We start from the raw sequence: 20,000 nt of genomic DNA on the forward strand, positions 1-20,000 counted from the left end.
TGAAGCTGGAACAACTACATATTCTACACCCACGCGCCGCCGCGCAGCCGCCATAGTCTTCCTCGTCATCATCGTCGACATGTACAGCATCATCTTTATTATTATGCAGGTGGGAGGGGAGAGAGAGAAAAACACAAACAACAACAACAAACAACAACATGAAGGCGGCCTGACGGAGGAGGAGGAGGAGGAGGAGGAGGAGGAGGAGGAGGAGGTCTCCTCATTTCATCCCACCGACTCCCATCCTATGTTCCTATCTCCGAATTCTCCTCGCACGCTTCCTCCTTGCATGCCCTCTGCTCCTCAGTCTTCCCTCTCCTGACTCGCTTTCTCTTTCTCCCTCCTCAGCATCAGCACGCGAGAATTTCCCAACGGAGTCAGCGAGCAGGCCTTCTACAACCTCCAGCAGATCCTCCACAGGAGCCATCAAAAGGTTCGTGAGGAGGAGGAGGAGGAGGAGGAGGAGGAGGAGGAGGAGAAGGAGGAGGAGAAGGAGGAGGAGCTGATTCAGCTGTCAGGGGAATGTACAGCTGCAAGGAGAAGGGTGGCAGAGGTGGGGGAGGAGGGAGGACGGTGAAGAGAGGACGGCAGGATTGACTGTGACGTGCAGGATAAGAGACCTTCACTTCTGCAACAACATCCGGTCGACGTACCACGAGAACGGGGAAAGAGAGACAGGTAGGACGAGCTGGGAAGTTGCTGGGGTGTAGCTGAGCTGAGGATGGTTGGCAGTGTTCAAGCGGCTGCTCCAGAGGTCGGACATGGTGGGTCACAACCTGAACAACGTGCCGGGCTCCTCGAAAGTTTGCCACCTTCGTTTCTCGTGGAAAGCGGAACAACCTGTAATGGATGGAGTGACAGGTAAATGTGATTGAGGGAGACTGTGAGGGGTTTGTTGGTCATCGTTATTGCTATCTCCATCACTGTTTCCATCATTATCATCGTCATCGCCGTCGTCGTCATCATTAACATCAACATCAACAATAACATTAACAACAACAATAACTTCAACATCATCATCATCATCATCAACAACAACAACAACTCATTACCATCATCATTATCATTTTCAATAAAAACATCATCATCATCATCATCATCATCATCATCATCATCATCATCATCATCATCATCATCATCATCATCATCATCATCATTTCTCCCGGAGGGTCGAATAGCGGTGCACCATCTCCACCATACCATCGCCATCTCCTCTTCTGCTCGTGTTCTCATTTGTTACCTGCAGACACTGGGCCTCTGGAAGGCGTCAGGGAGAAGAGGAGGATTTCATATGTTTACAAGATGTGAGACGTTCTCTTCCTCCCTCCAGCGACTACCCACATAACAACTTCTGCTCTCCTCTCGTCCTCCAGGTGGAGATACGACCTGACAGTCGTCTATGGCGCTCCTGTACAAGGTTGTCTCCTCCTCTGCCTCCTCTGTCTCCACGTATCTCTCCCTCTCTCCCTCCCTGTCCGTCCACTTTCCTTTCCTTTCCTTTCCTTTCCTTTCTTTTGCTTTCCTTTTCCCTAGTTCTTTTCCCGCTTTCTCTTCCCTCTTCCTCCTTCCCTCCTCCCTTCCCTCCTGGTCGTTCCCATTCCCATCCTTCTCCTCCCTTCACCCCTCTCCCTCCCTTCCCCACCTTCCCTTCTTCGCCTTCATCTCCCAATCAGCCCTCACTCTCATACGCATCCCTTTCCTCCTCCTCCTCTCATCTTCCCCTAGATTTCAGCATGATCGATGCCGCGCTACAAACAGCGATCCCGTCCTTTGAGGTATTCATTTCTGTCCTCTCTCCCTCCCTCCTCCTCCCTTCCTCCTTCTCCTATCCTCGTGCTTCCTGTTCCCAGCTCCTCCACTATTCCTCTTGTCATGCTCATCCCACGATTTAAGATATTGTCCTCCTTATCACCCTCCTCTTGATACCCCCGCCCCCCGCCCCTCCTGCTCCCCTTTCTCTCTCCTTCCTCTCTCCTCCTCTCCCTCCTCCTCTCCCTCCTCCTCTTTTCCCTCCTCCACGCAGGTGGAGATGGAGTACCTTCCCAAGCGCGCTGGTTCTCCTGCTTCGGTCCCACCTGCTTATCTCGCGCATTCCATGCTCCTCAAGGCTCAGGTGCGAGCATCAGCAGCTGAAAGGACCCTCTCACTCCAGCTGGCAGGATGTTTGCGGGTTCTTGCTCGGGCACCAGGTGGTAGTGGCAGGAGGCGGAGCAGGAGAACGAGGGAAAGGAGAGGGAGGAGGAGGAGGAGAACGAGGAGGGGGGAAGGGGAAGGGGGGCAGGAGGAGAAAGGAGAAAAGAGGAAGAGGAGCAGGAGCAGCAGGAAGAGAACGAGACTGAAGAAAAGCAAGATGGAGGAGCAGGAGCAGGAGCAGGAGCAGGAGCAGGAGCAGGAGCAGGAGCAGGAGCAGGAGCAGGAGCAGGAGCAGGAGCAGGAGCAGGAGCAGGAGCAGGAGCAGGAGCAAGAGCAGGAGGAGGAGGAGGAGGACGAGCTGAAGTGTCTCATGCAGGTTCGCCCGGAGTTGATCATGCGAGCAGTCTACCTGCAGCAGCCTCCTGGCCGTGTGATGGAGGAGAACGTGGGGGAGCGAGGAGGGATGCAGGAGATTGAGGCGTGAGGGAGTACAGCAGAGGAGGAAGGGATAGAGGAGGAGGAGGAGGAGGAGGAGGAGAGGGAGGAGGAGCCTACTGATAAAAAAATCGTCTAGATTACAATGTTATGAGCATGGGATTACACAGACTTCTTGTCCTGCTGGCAGTGAGAAGTTGGAGGTGTCGAGGTCCGGGTTGAGCTGCAGCAGGCTGACGAGATTCGTGTCTGCGATGATGCAGATCAGGGGAGGAGAGGGGGAGAGAGAGGGGGAGAGGGGAGGAGAAGAGGAGGGAGAGGAGAACAGAGCAGAGGGGAGACGGGAGAGGGGCTGGGAGGAGAGGGCAATGGCAAGGGAGGACAGGAAAGGGGGAGGGAGGGGGACGGGAAGAGCGGGGAGGAGGATTGGGAGTGAAGGGAGTGCGCGAAAAAACGGGCAGAGGTGGGGCGGGCGATGAGAAAGAGAGCAGAAGAGGAGGGGAGGGGGGGACGGAAGGAGGGTGACGAAGACAAGAGGGAGGAGGAGGAGGACGGCGAGCAGGAGCAGGAGCAGGAGCAGGAGCAGGAGCAGGAAGAGATTACGGAAGCGGGAGGACACGTCAAGCAAGGTTTCTCCCTTCTTGGTCCGGTAGATCATTCCCACGTTGAGGACAGTCGAGTTGCCGTCAGTCGCAACAAAGAAGGGATCTTCGATGGTCTGAGAGCAGGCGGGTGAGAGAGGAGGAGACGAGTGAGAGAAGTTAGAGGAGGAGGAGTGAAGTCAGAGGAGGAGGAAGAGGTAGGCGCAAGGGGGATGGGAAGGGTGAGAAGAAGTGAAGGGAGATGAAGGGGAGGAATTGGAGCAAGACGAGGAGGGTAGAAAGAGGATGGAGGAGGAGGATTGAGGAGGAACGAGAGAGGTCGGCGGGTGGGGGGATGGTGGGGAGGGAAACAGACAGACTGAGAGAGACTGAGAGAGGAAGAGGAGGAGGAGGAGGAGGAGGAGGAGGAGAGCATTGAAAAGTTCCTACCGGCGTTCGCGGGTCTCCATCCTCGTTGCCGTTCACCGCCCACAGGCGAAGCCAATTCATGCCGGGAAGAAAGAAGCGCATCTGATGAGATGAGTGAGATGAGGAGGGGAGCAGGAGGGGAGCAGGAGAGGAGCAGGAGGAAGGTACGGAGAGAAGGGAGGAGGAGGAGGAGGAAAGAAAGACTGAGAGCAGAGGAGGGAGGAGGAGGGAGAAGGGGAAAGAGGAAGTGGGAGGGACGATGGGGGAAGAGGAGGAGCGGAAGGGGTGGAGGAAGCAGCGTGACGGAGACCTGAGACAGGAGAGTCTCCCCTGTAGCAATGCAGTACTTGCAGCGCTGAACGTGAATAACGAGGCATCGTTCTCCTCCTCCTCCTCCTCCTGCGTAGATCGTCTGAGGGTCCCCAAAGGCTCCTCCACCGAATCCTCGTGCTCTGAGGACCATACACATCCTCGTCACCGAGCCCTCGGTCCCTATAGGAGGGCTCCACTGAAGGACAGTCTGGGTAGCAGTGCTGAGGAGGGAGGAGGAGGAGAGCAGAGTCATGCCGTCCAGGAGGGGAGTGGAGGAGCTGGGGAGGATCTCGACGAGGTAGTGATCGGAGGAAGCGAAGAAGTAGTAGCGCTCCTGGCAGCCGACATGCGCCGCCACGACTGTGCCCTGGGAGGAAGCGATCGTTTCGTTGGACCAGGAGACGATCGCTGGTTGGACTTCGACCTTGACACAGTGCGGGAGGCCGTAGAAGCCGCGGGAAGTCGCGAGGCGGCTCGGGGAGGAGAGGAGGTGAGGGAACGTTTGGAGGCAGATGGAGGAAGAGTCCTTGGCGAGGAAGCAGAACCTGAGAAAGGGGGTCAAAGGATGATGGGAGTGCAGGGAGGGAGGGAGGGAAGGAGGGAGGGAGGGAGGGAGGGAGGGGGAGCAGCAGCAGCAGCAGGACGGCAAAGAAAGAATTTTAGTAGCAGTAGGATGAGCAGCAGCAGCAGCAGCAGCAGCAGCAGCAGCAGCAGCAGCAGCAGCAGCAGCATCAGTGGTACCTGTACACCCTTCCGTCCTCTCCTCCCATGGGCGTCCACCTCAGCTGCCTGACCGCCTCCACACACGACCCGGGACCCCCCGAGACGTTCTGACCCGAGGGGGTGGTTATGCTAACACAGGAGCTGGGGGTGAGCTGGGAGGCAGTTGGAAGGCCGGGATCCTCTAGAGTGACAATCTCGACGTCGTCTCCAGAGTTTGGATCCCTTGCTCGCATGCTGAACGCGACCTGCCTTCCTACGTAGGCTGAGAAGAGGCTGGTGCCGTTGCCCATCATGTTCAGATCTTGAGCAGGGAAGGGAGAGTCGAGGAGGTTGGAAGAGTGGCGGAGGAAGACGGGGGGGCCTTGGAAGTTGATGGAGTGACAGCGGAGGGAAGTGTTGTTGAGGCCCCTGCCTCGGTAGACTGCCTGTGAGGAGCGAGTGAGGTGAGGAGGAGGAGGAGGAGGAGGAGGAGGAGGAGGAGGAGGAGGACGAGGAGGAGAGTGACAAGGGGGGGAGGAGAGGAAGTGTGGAAGTGAGATGAGCAGGAAGGAAGGTTCGAGTGACAAAAAAGGAAGAGGAGAATAGAGGGAGAATGAAGAAAACGTGAAAGGCATCGGGGGGAGCGGAGGGGAAAGGAAGGAAAGGGAGGGAGGAGGGAGAGGGAGAGTAGAGGGGAGGGAGGGAGAGAGGGGGGAGGAGGTAGGACGGGTGGTAGGGCAGTTGAACTTGTCTCGTTGACCTGGTTGTCTGTGGCGAGCAGGCAAGCGACGCGAGGAGAGATGAACTGACTGTAGAAATATTCGCCAGGAAGTCCTTCAGACACCTGAAACGAGGAAGAGAAAGAAGAGAAGGTGAAGGAGAAGGAGAAGGAGAGGGAGAGGGAGAAGACGCAAAGCAGAAAGTTACAGGATTATGTTGACAGAAAAAAGAAAACATGGAGGACAGGACGAGAAGAGAGGAGAAAGAGGAGGAGAGAGGTAGACCAGAGGAAGTGTAGGGAGGAGGAGGAGGAGGATCATGATATTGATGAAGAGGACAAGGAGGACGAGGACGAGGACGAGGGTACAACAAAACATCTCACCTGCGAGTACGTCTCGGTAACAACAGGCGACTCTCCTCCTCCTCTCCTCCCATACTTTACGCTCACGTTCAGATAGACAAGGGCCGTCCTACAGGTCTCATCGTAGACGTGCAGGAGGCTGGACGGGCGCCGATCGCAGGAGGAGGAGGGGTGGTGAGTGTAGAGGGAGATGGAGTGGACAGAGTCGTCGAGGAAGTAGACGTTGGAACGGTTCGTGTCGTTGAGCACCTGCAGCTCCACTGTCTCCCCTCGATCGTCGTCGAAGGCCTCAAATTGGAACTCTGCTGCAGCGGCTGCTCCGTACTGGGATGTGTTAGAGAGCAGGAAAGAGAAGGAAGGGAAAGGGAAAGGGAAAGGGAAAGGGAAAGGAAGAGAAGAAGGAGATAGAAGGGACAGGGAAGGATCGAGAGGAGGGAGAGGGAGGGAGACAACGGAGGGAGACAACGGAGGAGGAAGGAAGAGGAGTGATGGAGGGGATAGAGAAGAGCGATTGGTAAGGGGAAGACAGGGTCAGAAGACTGGTGTGATGCAGAAAAGGAGAGCGCGAATAGATCAACTGGAGGAAGAAGCAACGCGAAGGAGAGAGGGAGGGCTAGGAGCAGCAGCTAGTTGAGGAGGACCAACCAGGGACGAGTTCCCGTCATCGTTCCCGAGGGAGGACGAGGACAGCAGGACTGTCTTCTCCTCTTTCCAACAGGCTTGAAGCTCCGTGCACGTCGATCGCAACGTCGAGACATCGGGGACTCCCTGCAGCACGTTGTCGAGGGTCTGAAAAGTCTTGAAGAAGCATCCTGAAGCATCCTCTGACAATCTCGTCAGTCCACTCCGGCCCCTGCTCCTGCCCCTGCTCCTGCCCCTGCTCCTGCCCCTGCTCCTGTTCCCCTACTGACTGCGCTCCTTTCTCAACCACTGTCGTACACACAGCCTCTACCCATCTTCAAGCTGCCCTCCTCCCTACATCCTTCTTCCCCCTCTCCTCCTTCTCCTTCCCTCATTCTTCTTCGGCCTCTCTCTCTCCTTCTTCTCTTCCTTCATTTCCTCCTTCTTCTGTCCATTCTCTCCTTCCTGCCTCTCCTCTTGCCTCCCCCCCTCCTCCCCATCACCTGGGATGGTGAACCGAGGGAAGTGACCGACTATCTCCACCACCACACAGTGAGGGAGGCTGTAGCAGCTCGATCGGCAGGTCGAGCAGCGGGCCTGGAAGCACAACGAGAGTTTCCTCCCGATGTCAAACTCTGACGGCCCGGCCATGGATGTCCGCTGCCCGAACACTGACACGGTCAGGGCCTTCACCCCTGCCGCCACCGTCGACTCGTTGAAGGAGTGACACTTGAGGTCGAAGGAGGAGCCTGTTGTCTTGCGAAAACAACCTTGAACGGACGCGTGCTCCAGGTCGTACTCGATGTTGCCGTCCGTGTTGATCTTCTGGTCACATCGGCTGGTAGCGACGGTCGAGCTCCACAGGCAGGGGAAGGAGGTATCGCTTACGGTGAACGGGACGGCCGTGACGACGAAGGAGCAAGGCTCGTTTGCTACACAGGTCACCTTCTTGACAGGAGGAGAGAGGCGGGAGTTGTTGTAGCTCACAAACACTGGAGCCAGCACTTTGGTGCTGGTGGCGGTTGAGACTGAGATCCCCTGACTGTCGAGCGTGTAGGGGACGATGGAGGGACAGAGAGAGATCATGAACTCGATGGGCACAGAGACGTTGAAGGGATCCGACACCAAAAATCTCACCGGATAGAAAACCATCATGTTCGGAGTCCTGACGTTAGTTGTCACCAACATCACCCCCCTGACCTCCACGTTGATGCCTCCCCCGTCACCGTCGTCCCGCGAAGAGAGCTTCCACTCTGACAGGGTATCGCTAGCCGTCAAGGTCGTTGTTGAGTCGCGCAAGGCGTCCGAGTGAAGGGTAAGGATGTAATCAGCGTTCCAGCCAGGTGGATAGCTTGTGGCCGTACAGGCCGGGCAGGACCCTGTCCCACGGGTGCCCGTGGGACAGGGGGGGCAGCCTTTCATGTCCCATTTCATCTGGACATTGTTGCACGGGCTGGTGGAAGAGCAAGTCAGAGGCCTTCCTCTGCCATCGACATCGACAGCAGGGACTTCAATCGTGGTTGTCGAATTTTGGTTGACGAGGATCGGGATCGTGACGATGGGGAGCATGGTAATAGCAGGAGAGTGATGATTCGTGACCGGATACAACTGATACGTCTTCTCGAAGGTTTGCTCCCAGGGATTCAAGCATCCTCCAGTCGACGGCAGGGTACCGGTGGGGGAACAAGAAGAGCAGGTGCTGTTGGGCGAAGAGCAGAAGTCAGCAAAAATGACGAGAGAGCTGAGGTAGATGTCTGAAGCTGCGAAGTTGTCAAGACAAAATTTACAAGTGAGTTCACTGGAGCCAAGGTCGGGAGCCAAACACGCGTAATCCATATAGTAACCGGTCTGCGTGCATTGAGCATACCGCTTCAAACCATTGCCCTCAAACGACACGGTAGAGTTCCAGGAAGCGCCAGAATGTTGGACGACCTTCTGATAGATCGTGTAGACGAGGACAGCGTTGCCGTACGACCTGACCGACAGGATTTTGAACTGCATGTTTTCACATTTCTTCGGCTGAGTTCCGTCCATCCAACAGAACTGTGCTGCTTGATTCGTCTGCGCCAGGCTTCCAGGGCTAGGAGTGGAGGAGAACGCTGATACGTTGAAGACGGCTTCTACAGTGTGCAACAGCCGTCTATGGTTGTATGTCGAGCATCCCCCACTCGGTCCCAACTGGATGTCCATGCATGAAGGTGGCACGAGCTCTTGCGGAGTAGCCCCCACCCTCTCCCAGCGCATCGTCGCTGACAACATCCTTCCACGAGCCGCATGGCAAGCGAGCAAGAGGAGGAGAGCGCGGGCAAGAGCAGACGCTCTCTCCATCCTCCTCTCGACGCGTCTCACCATCGCCGAGCCCTCGCCATCTACAACGTCTGAAAACAAAAAAGTCAAAACTGTGAGAGCTCACCACGCATTCCGAGTCCGCCTCAGGTGTGAATCATTCAGCCCGGCCCGCCGGCTGTGAGGACTGACTGACCAGGGCGGGCCGTCGCCGGGGCTCTGAGCCCCGTCGGACCGGCGGCGATGAACCGGGGGGAGAGCCATTGCGCAGCAACGGGGAGCGGCGCGGGCGGCCGGGCAGCGCAAGACTCGCTCAGTCGGACACGAACTTTGCCATCTCGGAGGGTCTCGGAGGCATCCTGCCAGGCTGACGCGGCCGGGACGCGGCCGGGCATGGCCCGGCCGCCGCCATCAGCCGCCCGGCGGCTGACTCGCGCCCGGCCGGGCCCCCCGGGCGGCTGTCGGATCGCACTGCCGGGGCCGCCGTTGGTACAACCGTTATGAGACTTTGCTGGATGGTAACGGACAGGTGAAGTGCTCAGAGTTGTGGCTATGAGAGGCGATTCTTTTTTCCGATGCCACGTATCAGCCCTAAGGGCTGACATCGAAAAGATCACTTTTCATCAGATGAAAAGAATCGACGGTTCGAGTTGGGCCGCATCTCGGACCCCCACCCCTCTCATACGTTAGCCCAATAATAACCCCGCCACCCCCACCACCCCCACCCTGACCACCCACCCTTTAAGGAAGTCACGGAGCTCCCCAACTAATAAATCTAGTGAGTCCCGCATCCCCCGCAATCCTTCCATCCCCGTTCGTGGCGAAGACGACAAGATGATGGTAGGCGAGGGTGCTGAGGACGAGACAGAGTGGGGGAGCGAAGATATGAGCAGTGCAGGAGGTGTTGATAGCATGCAGACTATCAACAATCTTTCCGTCTCCATGGTTTTGAGAACAGCCCTTTTTCACCAATGACAGTACGCTGAGAGATAGATAGAGCATGTTATCATCAGAAACTTACCGAACAAGAAGAAATTTCTTCAATCAACTGACACATCCTCTTCATGGACAGATGTTCTGGTCAGGCGATACCTCTGACCTCCCCCAAAACTCTACTCTCTGCCCCACCGACCCCCATCAACAGGAATATCAATGCTTTCCTCACCTTGACGACCCCATCCCTCCCCTTCCCGACTACCGCCCGTCCTCCCCGCTCTTCTCCCTCCCTATCCCTCCCCTCGACTCCCTCCCCGACCAGCTCGTCTACCTCCCCCCGGACCCGCACGAGCCGCTGGCGGACTCTGAGCTCTACAGCTTCCTCGAACAGGATAGAGAGGGAGCAGGGTATGACTTGCTTGGCGATGTGCCACCTAGCACCCTGTCTGGCTCCTCCGCGTTGCCGATCGCCAACCCCGTGGCGGTACTTGAGACTGTGATGCCGGAGCCGAGAAGGAAGCGGGGGCGAGGGATGATCAAGCTGGGGGCGGGCTGGACGGTGATCCAGGGGGGCAGGATCAAGCGGCATCTGCCAACGGGAGAGGAAATCAGAGAAGCTGCAAGCAATGGAGGAGAGGTCGAAGAGGAAGGGAAGACTCCTTGTCAGGGTTTGAGGGGAGGGCTGGTGCAGCCGGGGTCAGCACGGCAATAGGACTCGGCGTACTGCTGATCATAGCTCAGGCATGCAGTGGACGGCACGGTGAAGGTGGCAGGTATGTTGCGGGAAGCCATACCGACAAGGGCGATGACCGAACGATCGATAGCCAACGCACTGAGGATCACTTCAGGAGGCCGCTAGATGCTGCTGAGGCATAGAGGTTGCTATATGCTAAGGTGAATACATATAAAGATGAAAGCATGCCTCTTTTGAGCGATGTAATAATGTTCACTGGTGATGAGGAACGGAGCTCGAGCCTCGCTAGCATGTCAGCGTGCTAGCCGCAAGGAGTGGGCGTGGCAAGGACCTAGAGCCTAAAGGACAAGGCAGGCGGGGAGCATCGAAGAACTGAGACTGGCCGGCTAGAGCCTGATAGTCGGACAAGGCCTCACTCTTGGATTCAGTTTGACCTGCACTTTGACCTGCAATTTCAGACTTCAGGCTTGTAGTTTCGGTCCTGCGGTTTGACCTGCACCGTTTGACCTGCCGCCGTGACCATTTGACCTGCGGTTTGACCTGCCGCAGTGCGGTTTGACCTGCGGTTTGACCTGCGGTTTGACCATGGCAACATTTTAACTTGAAGGCCCGTATTTTTGATAGCATATCAACGGTCAAATTGAACAAGTTGGCGAGATAAAAAAAAAGACGGTCCTCGGCATCCGCCGTTCACCCCCCACTCCTCTGCGACTTCTTCAGCAGTACCCTTCATTGTTGTGACCTATTTTCTTCCCACCCCACCCCCTCGCTGTTGCCGTGTAAACGGAAGTTCAGTGTCACGAGTCACCGGCGAGGCTGCCGCGTAGCCTTAGGAAGGGTCAACGACCACCCACCCCCACCCCCACAAGGTGACCCCACACACCAACAAAAATCATTGAATTCCAAAAATTCGATTTCAATAAAAGTCCGCACATCCCCACTTTATTATTGACTCCGACTACCCCCTGATCTTCCCTCAGAGTACCCTTTTCGCCACTGGGTGACCGCCGGCCCTCGTATCTGGCTAGTACCAGATACCGATTTTGCCCCCCACCCAGGGCCGTGACTCCCAAGGGAGACCGCCGGCCCCCGACTGAGAACTGCCATTTTTGGCGGCTTGCACGAAAAGACTCGATTTGCAAAATGAGGCAGCCAAGGGGTGGGGGTAGTCTCGGTGTCGCTTCCCCATCAAACTTATCAGCGTCTTTCCGTCAGCAGTATCAAAGGATTTTTTTGAGTATCTAGCAAATTATCCCTACCCCCACCCCCACCTCGGATTGACTTCACCCCCACTCTACCAACCTGGCTATAATCTCGCTTTCGCAGTGAGCCCAAGTCCCGCGATGATCGGATCCTCCATGTTCGATCCCCTTGAAGGCGACTACGAACAGACGGTGAGGGAGGGAGAGGACCAGGCAGAGAGAAGAGGACCAGGCATAGAGAAGGAAAGGACAAGGAGCGAGAGAAAGTGGAGGGAGAGGGAGAGATTCCAGAGAAGAGGAGACATTTGATGGGAGACAAAGAAAGTGTAAGGGTTGCAGGGACTGTAGAGAGGTCCATTGAGCAAGCGAAGTGAAAGGAAGAGAAACATCACAGACGCTGGTAGATAACGATCCTCTCGAGTTCGAGTCACCTCCTATGCCTTCCCTCCCCTTCCCTCCCCTTCCCCCCCGACCAGCTCGTGGATGATCAAGCTAGGTGCGAGATGGACGGTGATTCAGGGGGGCAGGATCAAGTGGCATGTGCGGATGGAAAAGGAGAGCATAGCAATGTACAAGCAACAAGTGGAGGTGAAGGAATATGACTATGTACTCATGTCAAACCACTAGGCTTTAAAATAGTGCTTGATGGCAGTAGTATTGTGAGAAAGGCCATGTATGAGTGTGACTACATAGTAAAGATCAAAGCATACCAGTGCTGAGTGCATGAGTGCTATGCTTGATTAAATGCAAGGGAGGCTACAGAGGCCCAAGGACTGGATCTGGATAGACATGTGAGGAAGCGACAAGCGAATGCATGTGAAAAGCGTATGGGGGCAAACCGGGGGGGATGAACTGGCTGGGAACCGGGCTGAGGTCAAGACTCGCTAGCAAGTTGTGGACGATGGCCTCCGCACGAGGAGGGTCGCTGAACCCCGTAGCTGTAAACTTCCGTCTTGCCCAACTCAAAGGCTGAAAGACCCGGCAGGACCCCCCGGGCCATCCGATTCCCCACTTTGAATCTAGCACATCGACATATCTCCCACCCCACCTCTTGCGTTCATCAGTGCCCTCTTGCCTAGGAGGGTCCGGTAGGTTCATCCCAACCCCCCCTCACCACCCCACCCCTCTCAGCCAAACAAACAAAAGGCGAAAGGACCTTGTAATGAGTACTTGTACCACAACAACCCACCCCTCGTCCCAATCACCGTTCTCGGGCAGGTAGGGGTTGTATTTATTCACGATAGAGGTAGGGGTTGTACTTATTCACATTCAGGAAGGGGTTGTACTTTTTCACGATACAGGTAGGGGTTGTACTTCGGATCCCAGTGTACCCTTGTGCCTTTCAATCCTGACCCCCACCCCTACCCCCCTAATTCCATGACACTTTAGTGAGCCTTGCCACCCATCTCACCTACCCCCCTAGCCACTTCCAATCAGTGACTTTCAACCCCCCCCGTCCCTTATTACCCCACCTGTTCCCTTTTCTTTCCTCTGCACTGAAGATCTCCGCTCTCCCTCCCTGTCCTCCCATGCTCTCTCCCACTCACGACCAACTCGACCTCCCGGTGAGCCACTCCCCTCTCACATCGCAGCACGTACACCCTCGATCCCGCCTCCTCCTGTACACGCATCCCTCCGACTCTCCCATTCCCGCTCCTCCTACTTTCCTACACATCTTCCTCCCCATTACCCTGACCGCAGACTGCATTGACGACTTGTCTGACGCCCTTCCGAGCAGGCCCTGCTGACAGGCGACCATGACGACCTACCCGCGGGACTTGCTTTCGCTCCTGACTACCCTCTCTACCTCGAGCATGACCTGCCTGTCGGCACCTTCCTCGACTCAGACCTCTTCCTCGACCCTCCCCCCCCGCTCTTCTCCCTCCCTATCCCTCCCCTCGACTCCCCTCCCCGACCAGCTCGTCTACCTCCCTCTTGACCCGCACGAGCCACCCTGTCTGGCTCCTCCGCGTTGCCGATCGCCAACCCCGTGGCAGTACTTGAGGCTGTAATGCCGGAGCCGAGGAGGAAGCGGGGGCGAGGGATGATCAAGCTGGGGGCGGGCTGGACGGTGATCCAGGGGGGCAGGATCAAGCGGCATCTGCGGATGGAGGAAGAGGCGGTTGAAGGTGGGATGAATATTTAAGGTTGAATGAAGGAGGAACTGAGGTATGAACGTGCTGTTTCATCATCATACTGCTATGCCATCCGACTTAGTAAGATGACAAGGGAGGGAGAGTGAGAAGATTACGGGTCAGGAGAGCATTTTTCGAATCAGCAGGCAGATGAGGTGAGGACTTCATTTGGGAGAGGGGTTGTATTGGTAGAAAGAAGCCGTGAAGGAAGTCAGATATCCAGAAAGGCGAGGATAAGAGGAAAACAGCTGCCAGTGTGATGCCTTGGGAGCCTCATGTCATACACCAGCATGATCTCATTTCCTCTCTCTACCCAATCACCGCATAGCTTCCGGCAGGTCTTGCTGTCGCTGATCTGATATCCTTTTCTTCTGCGATTACACATCACCCCCACCCCCACTCGATCGCTCAGGTAGTCACGCGCGCAGGCGAGTTTCGTACCGGGCAACTCGTCCGTTACCTAACTTTTTTACCACCCTACCCCAGTGGATGGCCCTGCGAGTGAAAAGTGAAGATTTCAGGGTTGCGCCAACGGAAATATATCAGAGGTTATTTCGTCAGTTTATCCAGGACCACTACTACATTTTTCACTTAACATTATGAGACGCTGCTGCCCTACCCTCCTGTCAACTTCTGTCGTGAGGATGTAGCCACCCACCCACATTTCATTCGTATCCCCTGGTATCCCTGGGGGTGAGGGGTGGTTATAAAAGAGCAAAATGGGTCACATGGAGCAAAAGGGCAAAGGAGTTCGGACCTTTACCACACAGAGCTCTTTCCGGACCACCCCACCCTACCACCCTCCAGATGAGCTGAAGTAGTCGACATCGATGACCCCACCCACCCCAGTGACATGACCATTCTGCACCTTACAACTCTTTTTTTGGCTACCCACGGCCGTGAAGCATACGGACTACCCCATCCCGATCAGTGACAATCTCGAGCTGACACCACCCACCCCTACTTGATAGCGTTGATTGCACCAGCTCCTGCGCCGCTTCGGAGCTGCAAAGTTCTCATGAGCACCGACCCCACCCCCTCCATGCCCCTTACAATGACCCCAAGAGACCCCCACCCATCAAAAATACAAAATTCATACCCCCTCGACCCTACTTCAAGTGAGCCCTGGCACTCGCTCTCCCTCGCTGTCCTCCCATGCTCGCTCCCACTCACGACCTGAAACTCGACCTCCCGGTGAGCCACTCCCCTCTCACATCGCAGCACGTACACCCTCGATCCCGCCTCCTCCCGTACACGCATCCCTCCGACTCTCCTGTCCCCGCTCCTCCTGCTTTCCTACACATCTTCCTCCCCATTACCCTGACCGCAGACTGCATTGACGACTTGTCTGACGCCCTTCCGAGCAGGCCCTGCTGACAGGCGACCATGACGACCTACCCGCGGGACTTGCTTTCGCTCCTGACTACCCTCTCTACCTCGAGCATGACCTGCCTGTCGGCACCTTCCTCGACTCAGACCTCATCCTCGACCCTCTCAAGCCTGTTTCATCCCCGCGCTGGTCTCCGTCTCCTACGGATGACTGCCCGTCCTCCCCGCTCTTCTCCCTCCCTATCCCTCCCCTCGACTCCCTCCCCGACCAGCTCGTCTACCTCCCCCCGGACCCGCACGAGCCGCTGGCGGACTCTGAGCTCTACAGCTTCCTCGACAACGACTGCCACGCTGACCCCGGCATACTGCCTTCTTCGAGCTACTCCGGCTTGCCTCCCCTCTCGCCAGCCTTCTCCGCGTCGACCTTGCAAGAGTCAGAGACGCCGAGGAGGAAGCGGGGGCGAGGGATGATCAAGCTGGGGGCGGGCTGGACGGTGATCCAGGGGGGCAGGATCAAGCGGCATCTGCGGATGGAGCCAGACGAGGAGGGAGAATGCTGAGAGGGACTCATAGAGAAGGGGAGAGGACAGAGAGGAGCAGGATGGAAGGGGCGGGTAGGAAAGGATAAGTAAAGGAATAATATTGCCTGCTTCAGAGCATAGAGAAGAGGGAATGGAAGCATCATTTACGTTACTATGCCAAGCAGACCATGACATGAAGTCTCTGTATCTCGGAATAATCACCGTCAATGGCGATTGTCTTGTAAGACCAACGACAAGCAAGACCAACGATTTCAAGGAAAAGGAGTCCGATGATAAAGGGAGAGAGGGGAGGGAATGCTGCTAGGTCATGTACCGGCATGATCTCGTGTCTGAATACCCCACCCCCTCTGAGGGGCCTCACCTTACAGTGCCCATTTCTGTGCATGTGACCCATCCATTGTCCGTGTAAAGGTAAAGGATACTCTACTACCTCAAGGTTGACCAGTGACTGGACCCCTCCTCAACTTGCACTACCCGGCCCTCCCCGCCCCCCCCCACCCCTCCCTGCGCATCCCTAAAAAGAAAACAGAACTGAGGGCAGAGGAAGTCACGCTGGCATGGCGTTGTTCCTACTATCTCTGGGCCCGGGGGACGCGCCAGAAGTTATGATCGATCGGATAACCCCACCCCTCTCAGAGCCCAACCTGCATACTATCATGCCGCCAAGTCCGTTCGATGCTACTGAGTAGGGTGGGGTGGGGGTCGAGTGACTGAACTTCGGGAAAATGGGTCTTGAGAATTCTTGTCCCCTACCAGGCTACTGATGACCCCACCCTTCCTTCCGGCCCCTCACTACCCTGTACCGTACCGTGAAGGGTTCACACTGACTACCCTACCCACTCAGTGACTCCCGTGACCCTTCAAGACTCAATCGGCACTGAACTTATACCGCAGCTGTCCCACCCTTTCAGCTCAGTGACCGATCCGGGCGGCCCCCCGGCCCCGTGGGCACCTGAGGACTATCATGCTACTACTAACGCCGAGAAGGACAGGCGCTCGGACTCAGGCTTTTACTCAAAGTTAAGATAAAATCAGTACGAGGACAATCAGGAGAGTCGAGGAGGCTTGACCCCGGGCCGGGCCCTGACACTGTCGCACAGGCCAAACGGCGAGAAGAGAAAGACAGCGAGAACCAAACCCAATCCTGCCGACTGCTGTGCGGTCCCCCAAACTTAACTGATACCTTCACTTAACTGCGCTGACTCGCTGAGAGTCGGACCGGCGCCGGGTCGCCGGGACTCCGCCCAGGTCGGAAGCCGTATCGATGTACTAAGTTCGCCTGCCTTTCAACGGTATTCAATGATTGCCGCTGGGCCCGGCAGCCGCACTGCGGCTCACTGAGTCACCTGGCTGCTCACCTGGCGCAGACCTGGCGGCTCAGAGTCACTGGGCCCCGAGGTCATAGCGGGGACGCGGCCACTTTTCATCGCACATACAAGGGAAACATGAAAGGATACAGGAATGCGATGCAAGGAAGGGAGCGAGTAGAAGAGGAAGAGCGAGAGAGGGATAGACCCCATGGGAGGAAAGGAAGAGAAGAGGATGAAGCAGGGTAGATGCCTTGAGCGCAGCAAGAGCAAGTATCTTAGGCAAGAGCAGCGATGGAGAACGAAGAGGATTGGAGGACTTAACGACGTGGTAGGGAGCAGAGAGATGACGTACGTTGGTCTCGATAAAAACAATCATCCATGGATGTCGTGAACGAAAAATGACAAGAGGTAGAAGAGCACACAGACAGGACAAGAAAACATCAGACAAGACAAGCAAACATGTATCAAGCATGCTACGCAGAAGTTGTCTACAAGCTTTCAAGAGGTGATATTTTGATGTGCAGAAAGGCACAAGCTCTAAATCTCTGAGTCCCCCAACATTCTGCATGAGAGTTCGACTAAGACAACGATTTTTCTCCTCCTCTGCAAGGATGAGAGAGTGAGGTGAGGAAACGACTGGCCATGACGTCAAGGCGCCTCCTTCCGGCTGCCTTGGCCTCTCTGGTCTTGACCTGCTGCTTTGAGGCGTGCGGATCTTTCCTCGTTTCCTTCTCCCGGTATCCGAACCTGCCATGCTGCTGCTGCCTGTAACTTTCGTTGCTAGTAGCGAGTGCTCGCGTTCCCCTTTGCCGTCCTTGTCTCCCCCTCGCCCACCTCCTCCTTCCCTCTTTCCTCCTCTTCCTCGTCCCCTCCCCTCGTGCTTGCCCAGTAGAACAGTCTGCGAGGCCAAGAAGAAGAGCGGCGGGAAGCAGGGCAGCAGCGGGGAGGCATCAGACGGCGGGGAGGGGAGAATGTCTCCTCGCATTAGGAGCGATATCGGCATCTCCATGAAGACTCAGCTCAAGATCGTGAAGGCGTACAGGGAGATGGAGAGGGCGAGCACCAAGATGGTGACGAGGACCAAGTTCAGGAGAGCCAAGGCGTCAGGGCCAGGGAAGGAGGACGAGATGGGGCCGGAGGTTCTCTCCAACATCTGGGCGAGGGAAGACGTTCCTCCTATCTTCTTCGTGGATGGATACAACGTGATTGGGCAGTGGAACAAGCTGAAGAAGAAGAGAGACAAGTGAGAGAAGGAGGAGGAGGAGGAGGAGGGGGAGGGGGAGGAGGAGAGAAAGGGGGGGGGGGAGGAGGAGGAGGAGGAGGAGGAGGAGGATATGACGAAGGGTTGGGGGCTGGGAACGAGACGAGGACGAGGACCCTGAGTAGGGAGATGAGATGGAGATGTAGTTATAGATGGTTGTGATAATGTAGAGGGGGAGCTGTAAACGACTTATGATGTTGGCAGCGGTGACATCAGTGGAGCTCGAGACGTCCTCTACGATGAGATCTCTCAGTTCGCTCATTACCGCGGTGAGACAGAAGCTTGTTCCTCCCGTTACTCCCCATCAGCCTTCCTTTCCCCCTCCCCTGCTCCCCTCCTCTTTGCTCGCTCTCCCCTCCTCAACTCTTCTTCCTTGTTTCTACTCCTCTCCTCTATCTTCCACCCTCTACATCCACAGCTCCTCCAGCTCCATGATGCTCGGTCATTTTCTCAGGTTGTCAGTGCACGATCGTCTATGACGCTGTAGGGTACACGGCTGGACTGCCTATCACGCAGGTAAGGAGAAGGAAAGGAGGAGAGAGAGGAGTGCTTGGAGGATGAGAAACTGAGGAAGAATAAGATGAGTCGAGGAGGAGGAGGAGGAGGAGGAGATGGATGGAGGGCAGAGTGGGGAAGCTGGAGGAGGAAAGAGGAGACGAGGAGGTCTGCGATGACACGTGAGCAGGCGGAGATGACACGAGCAGGGGTTGAAGTTGTTTACGTGAGGGACGAGAGTGCAGACACGTGAGATCTGCTGCTGCTGCTGCTTCCCCTGCTTGCCCTGCTGCTGCTGCTGCTGCTGCTGCTGCTGCTGCTTCCCCTGCTTGCCCTGCTGCTGCTGCTCCTCCTGCTGCTGTTTCCCCTGCTGCTTCCCCTGCTGCTTCCCCTGCTGCTTCCCCTGCTGCTTCCCCTGCTGCTGCTGCTGCTCCTCCTCCTTATGCATAACCACCGCCTCTCCTCTCACTTCGACCTCCCTCTATGTCCTCTCCCCTTTGCCCTCCTCCTGCTCTTCTTTTCTCCTCCCTTTGCTCAATGGCTGCTCCAGGTACATCCAGGCGAGAACAGCTGAGATCTCGACATGGAAAGAGAAAGATGGAATCAAAGTAAACCCCTCCTCCTCCTCCTCCTCCTCCTACTCTCTTCCTCTCCTGCGCTTCCTTCTCCTCTCTTCCTCTCCTGCTCTGCTCTGCTCTGCTCTGCTCTGCTCTGCTCTGCTCTGCTCTGCTCTGCTCTGCTCTGCTCTGCTCTGCTCTGCTCTGCTCTGCTCTGCTCTGCTCTGCTCTGCTCTGCTCTGCTCTGCTCTGCTCTGCTCTGCTCTGCTCTGCTCTGCTCTGCTCTGCTCTGCTCAGCGTCGCCCCCTCGCCTTCTTTCCTGACTTTGCTCGACCAGCCTCCGAAGGTCTACATGTGCTCGTCTGATCGAGCTATCTCGGTGAAGCTCCTGCTCCTCCTATTTCCCTCCTTCCCTCTCTTCCCCTCTCTTCCCTCCCCTCCTCCCCCTTTCCCTTCCCTTTTCCTGTCCTGTTGCTATGTGCTCGGAGCTCCTCCTAAAATTTCTCAGGATATCGCCACCGGGCATGGAGCTCTTGTTCTCTCCTCTGCTCTCTTCATTCAAGTTAGTTTTTGTCACCCTCCTCTCCCTTCCTCAACTGCCGCCTGTTGGTCTCCTGACCTCTCCTGACCTCTCCTGACCTCTCCCCTTCTCTTTTCTCCTCTCCAACCCTTCTGCTCCTCTCCTCTCCCCTCATCTGCTCTGCTCTGCTCTGCTCTGCTCTGCTCTGCTCTGCTCTGCTCTGCTCTGCTCTGCTCTGCTCTGCTCTGCTCTGCTCTGCTCTGCTCTGCTCTGCTCTGCTCTGCTTTCTCCTCTCTTGCACGCAACTTAAACCAACTTGCAGGAGATCAAGAGGGCTAAGAAGGAGATGGAGGGATCCTACGTTGACCCCAGCCATGCTTCACTGTAATCTTATGCTCCTCCTCCTCTTCGTCCTCCTGTTTCAACTTTCCCTCTCCTC

General features: G+C 56.3%; 5 protein-coding genes across 5 annotated transcripts in view; 4 read left to right on the forward strand and 1 right to left on the reverse strand.

The window, feature by feature from the left end:
• GUITHDRAFT_116643 (hypothetical protein) overlaps positions 1 to 1,308 on the forward strand; it is a gene marked incomplete at both ends in the record, with an annotated part of 1,650 nt that extends 342 nt beyond the window's left edge. The window contains 5 exons of the mRNA XM_005824151.1: positions 349 to 433; positions 519 to 553; positions 611 to 678; positions 733 to 861; positions 1,247 to 1,308. Of these exons, the coding sequence (XP_005824208.1) occupies positions 349 to 433; positions 519 to 553; positions 611 to 678; positions 733 to 861; positions 1,247 to 1,308 (379 nt within the window). The remainder of the gene's footprint in view (positions 1 to 348; positions 434 to 518; positions 554 to 610; positions 679 to 732; positions 862 to 1,246) is intronic.
• Positions 1,309 to 2,716: 1,408 nt separating this feature from the next.
• GUITHDRAFT_116645 (hypothetical protein) lies at positions 2,717 to 8,714 on the reverse strand (the record flags this gene model as incomplete). The annotated part of the gene is made up of 10 exons (XM_005824152.1): positions 2,717 to 2,817; positions 3,172 to 3,286; positions 3,600 to 3,680; positions 3,889 to 4,435; positions 4,632 to 5,038; positions 5,353 to 5,436; positions 5,761 to 5,997; positions 6,319 to 6,497; positions 6,798 to 8,672; positions 8,708 to 8,714. The coding sequence occupies 10 exons, from the start codon at positions 8,712 to 8,714 to the stop codon at positions 2,717 to 2,719; spliced, it is 3,633 nt and encodes a 1,210-aa protein (XP_005824209.1).
• Positions 8,715 to 9,652: 938 nt separating this feature from the next.
• Positions 9,653 to 10,228, forward strand: GUITHDRAFT_145183 (hypothetical protein; the record flags this gene model as incomplete). The annotated part of the gene is made up of 1 exon (XM_005824153.1): positions 9,653 to 10,228. One exon carries the CDS (start codon positions 9,653 to 9,655, stop codon positions 10,226 to 10,228), a length of 576 nt encoding a protein of 191 aa, XP_005824210.1.
• A 4,474-nt stretch (positions 10,229 to 14,702) lies between these two features.
• On the forward strand, positions 14,703 to 15,436 carry GUITHDRAFT_145184 (hypothetical protein; the record flags this gene model as incomplete). Its single annotated transcript, XM_005824154.1, has 2 exons — positions 14,703 to 14,741; positions 14,915 to 15,436. The coding sequence occupies 2 exons, from the start codon at positions 14,703 to 14,705 to the stop codon at positions 15,434 to 15,436; spliced, it is 561 nt and encodes a 186-aa protein (XP_005824211.1).
• Positions 15,437 to 17,370: 1,934 nt separating this feature from the next.
• Positions 17,371 to 20,000, forward strand: part of GUITHDRAFT_145185 (hypothetical protein) — a gene marked incomplete at both ends in the record, with an annotated part of 3,171 nt that continues 541 nt past the window's right edge. Inside the window, 9 exons of the mRNA XM_005824155.1 lie at positions 17,371 to 17,465; positions 17,618 to 17,971; positions 18,194 to 18,258; positions 18,444 to 18,505; positions 18,675 to 18,733; positions 19,035 to 19,092; positions 19,379 to 19,420; positions 19,550 to 19,603; positions 19,884 to 19,945. Coding sequence (XP_005824212.1) covers positions 17,371 to 17,465; positions 17,618 to 17,971; positions 18,194 to 18,258; positions 18,444 to 18,505; positions 18,675 to 18,733; positions 19,035 to 19,092; positions 19,379 to 19,420; positions 19,550 to 19,603; positions 19,884 to 19,945 — 851 coding nt within the window. The remainder of the gene's footprint in view (positions 17,466 to 17,617; positions 17,972 to 18,193; positions 18,259 to 18,443; positions 18,506 to 18,674; positions 18,734 to 19,034; positions 19,093 to 19,378; positions 19,421 to 19,549; positions 19,604 to 19,883; positions 19,946 to 20,000) is intronic.

Source organism: Guillardia theta (genome assembly GCF_000315625.1).
Source record: "Guillardia theta CCMP2712 unplaced genomic scaffold GUITHscaffold_98, whole genome shotgun sequence".
Lineage (NCBI taxonomy): Eukaryota > Cryptophyceae > Pyrenomonadales > Geminigeraceae > Guillardia > Guillardia theta.